Raw genomic sequence first — 1,857 nt, forward strand, 5'->3', positions numbered from 1 at the left:
TCCAGAAATCAGCCGTTTTCAATGCACTGATCGGACTGGACGATCTCAATATCGTCCCGGCCGATCCTGGGAGGAAAATCCAATTCAGAGAGGAACAGTTAGGGAAAGAGATCTCACAGAACCGGCCGGCGCCATGACACACAAAAATGCTGTCGGAGGCTTAGAATATGAAGAACTAATCGCGGTGGGAGATCTGACTGCAGAACTTCTGGTAATTACAGATGAGTGGGATGCCATCTTACTCAACTACACGTCTGGCACGATGTCGGCGCCGAAGGGGGTGGTTTATAGCCATCGTGGCGCGTACTTGAGCACCCTGAGCTTGCTATTGCAGTGGGGAGTGGGAATTGAACCGGTTTATCTTTGGTCTCTCCCTCTGTTTCATTGCAATGGCTGGACTTTCACATGGGGTATTGCCGCCCGCGGCGGCACTAACGTCTGCATTCAGTCTACTTCAACTGAGGTTATGTATAAGGCCATTGCCGACCATGGAGTCACCCACATGTGTTGTGCGCCCATCGTCTTCAACATCCTCTTCGACTCTTGCGAAGCGGAGGATCACAAGAAAACTTTGCTGTCGAGGTGCTCACCGGTGGATCCCCTCCGCCGGCTTCTCTTCTTGAAAAGGTAATGAAGATGGGATTCCACGTCACTCACGCTTACGGAATGACGGAGGCTACGGGAGCAGCGTTGGTGTGCGAGTGGCGAGCGGAGTGGAACCAATTTCCTGCAGAGCAGCGTACGAGGCTAAAGGCGAGGCAGGGGATCAGCGTCCTGATCCTTACCGAAGTAGACGTGAAGGAAACATCTGGGTTAACAATGGAGAGCGTCCCGCGAGACGGGAAGGCCGTCAGCGAGATTGTGCTACGCGGGAGTAGCGTGATGAAAGGTTACTTTAAGAATGAGAAGGCGACTGCAGAGGCGTTTAGGGACGGGTGGTTTTTAACAGAGGATGTCGGAGTCGTGCACCCAGATGGATACGTGGAGATCAAGGATCGGATAAAGGATATAATTATTTCAGGTGGGGAGAACATATGCAGCGTGGAGGTGGAGAATGTGTTGCATAGTTATTACGAGGTGTTGGAGGCTGCGGTGGTTGCGATGCCTCATGCTCGCTGGGGAGAAACGCCATGCGCGTTTGTAGTTGTGAAAGGAGAGGTGGCAACGAAGCTGACGGAGGACGAAATATTAGGGTACTGCCGGAGCAACATGCCACACTTTATGGTGCCGAGAAAGGTGGTGTTCCTGGAGGAGCTTCCGAAGAACTCGACGGGGAAGATAGAGAAGAAGAAGTTGAGGGAGATGGCTCGAGAGTTTTACGCTGGTATGCATGAAAGCAAGAGGCCTTCTTTACAGGGGGGAAAAATAAGAATGAGAAGACGACAATGGTTCACTCCGAGCAGTTTGTGGAGCAAGTGCTAGGTTAGAATCCAAGCTGATTTGTCGCAAATTCATGATCCGTATGAGCTTTGGGAAGTTTTATGATGCTTAATTACATTTGATTAAGGTACTCAATTGCTGAATTAATGATTTAGAATTATGGGGATAAATATAAGTTATTAGATAAAATATTTTGAATTTTAGTCAAATTTATCAAGATATTCTTCTAAAAAAACTATAAATATGATCTCATTCTCTATATGAAAGATGTTCTAGAGCATAGAGGTCTGAAAAATTCTATTTCCTTGCACAAAAATTGCAATCGACAATCTTCACCATTGTCAAATTTATTTTCTCTAACTCTCATAACCTGACCCTTAACATCCATCTGTGTTATTGGACTTAGGTTATTCGACTTGTTGAAACTAGGGAGGAGGATCTTCTTGAGAGAGATCTTCTTGCAAGATCTCTAGAGAG

The 1,857-nt window shown here is 47.2% G+C and overlaps 1 protein-coding gene across 1 annotated transcript; it reads left to right on the forward strand.

Annotated features, from left to right (window-relative positions):
- Positions 1-133: 133 nt before the first annotated feature.
- On the forward strand, positions 134-1,324 carry LOC110095803 (probable acyl-activating enzyme 12, peroxisomal; the record flags this gene model as incomplete). Its single annotated transcript, XM_020821493.2, is given in 2 exon segments — positions 134-557; positions 560-1,324. Coding segments are annotated over 2 exon segments (1,189 nt in total), but the record flags the coding sequence as incomplete, so codon positions are not given.
- Positions 1,325-1,857: the final 533 nt, after the last annotated feature.

Source organism: Dendrobium catenatum, unplaced genomic scaffold, assembly GCF_001605985.2.
Source record: "Dendrobium catenatum unplaced genomic scaffold, ASM160598v2 original_scaffold_25336, whole genome shotgun sequence".
NCBI lineage: Eukaryota > Viridiplantae > Streptophyta > Magnoliopsida > Asparagales > Orchidaceae > Dendrobium > Dendrobium catenatum.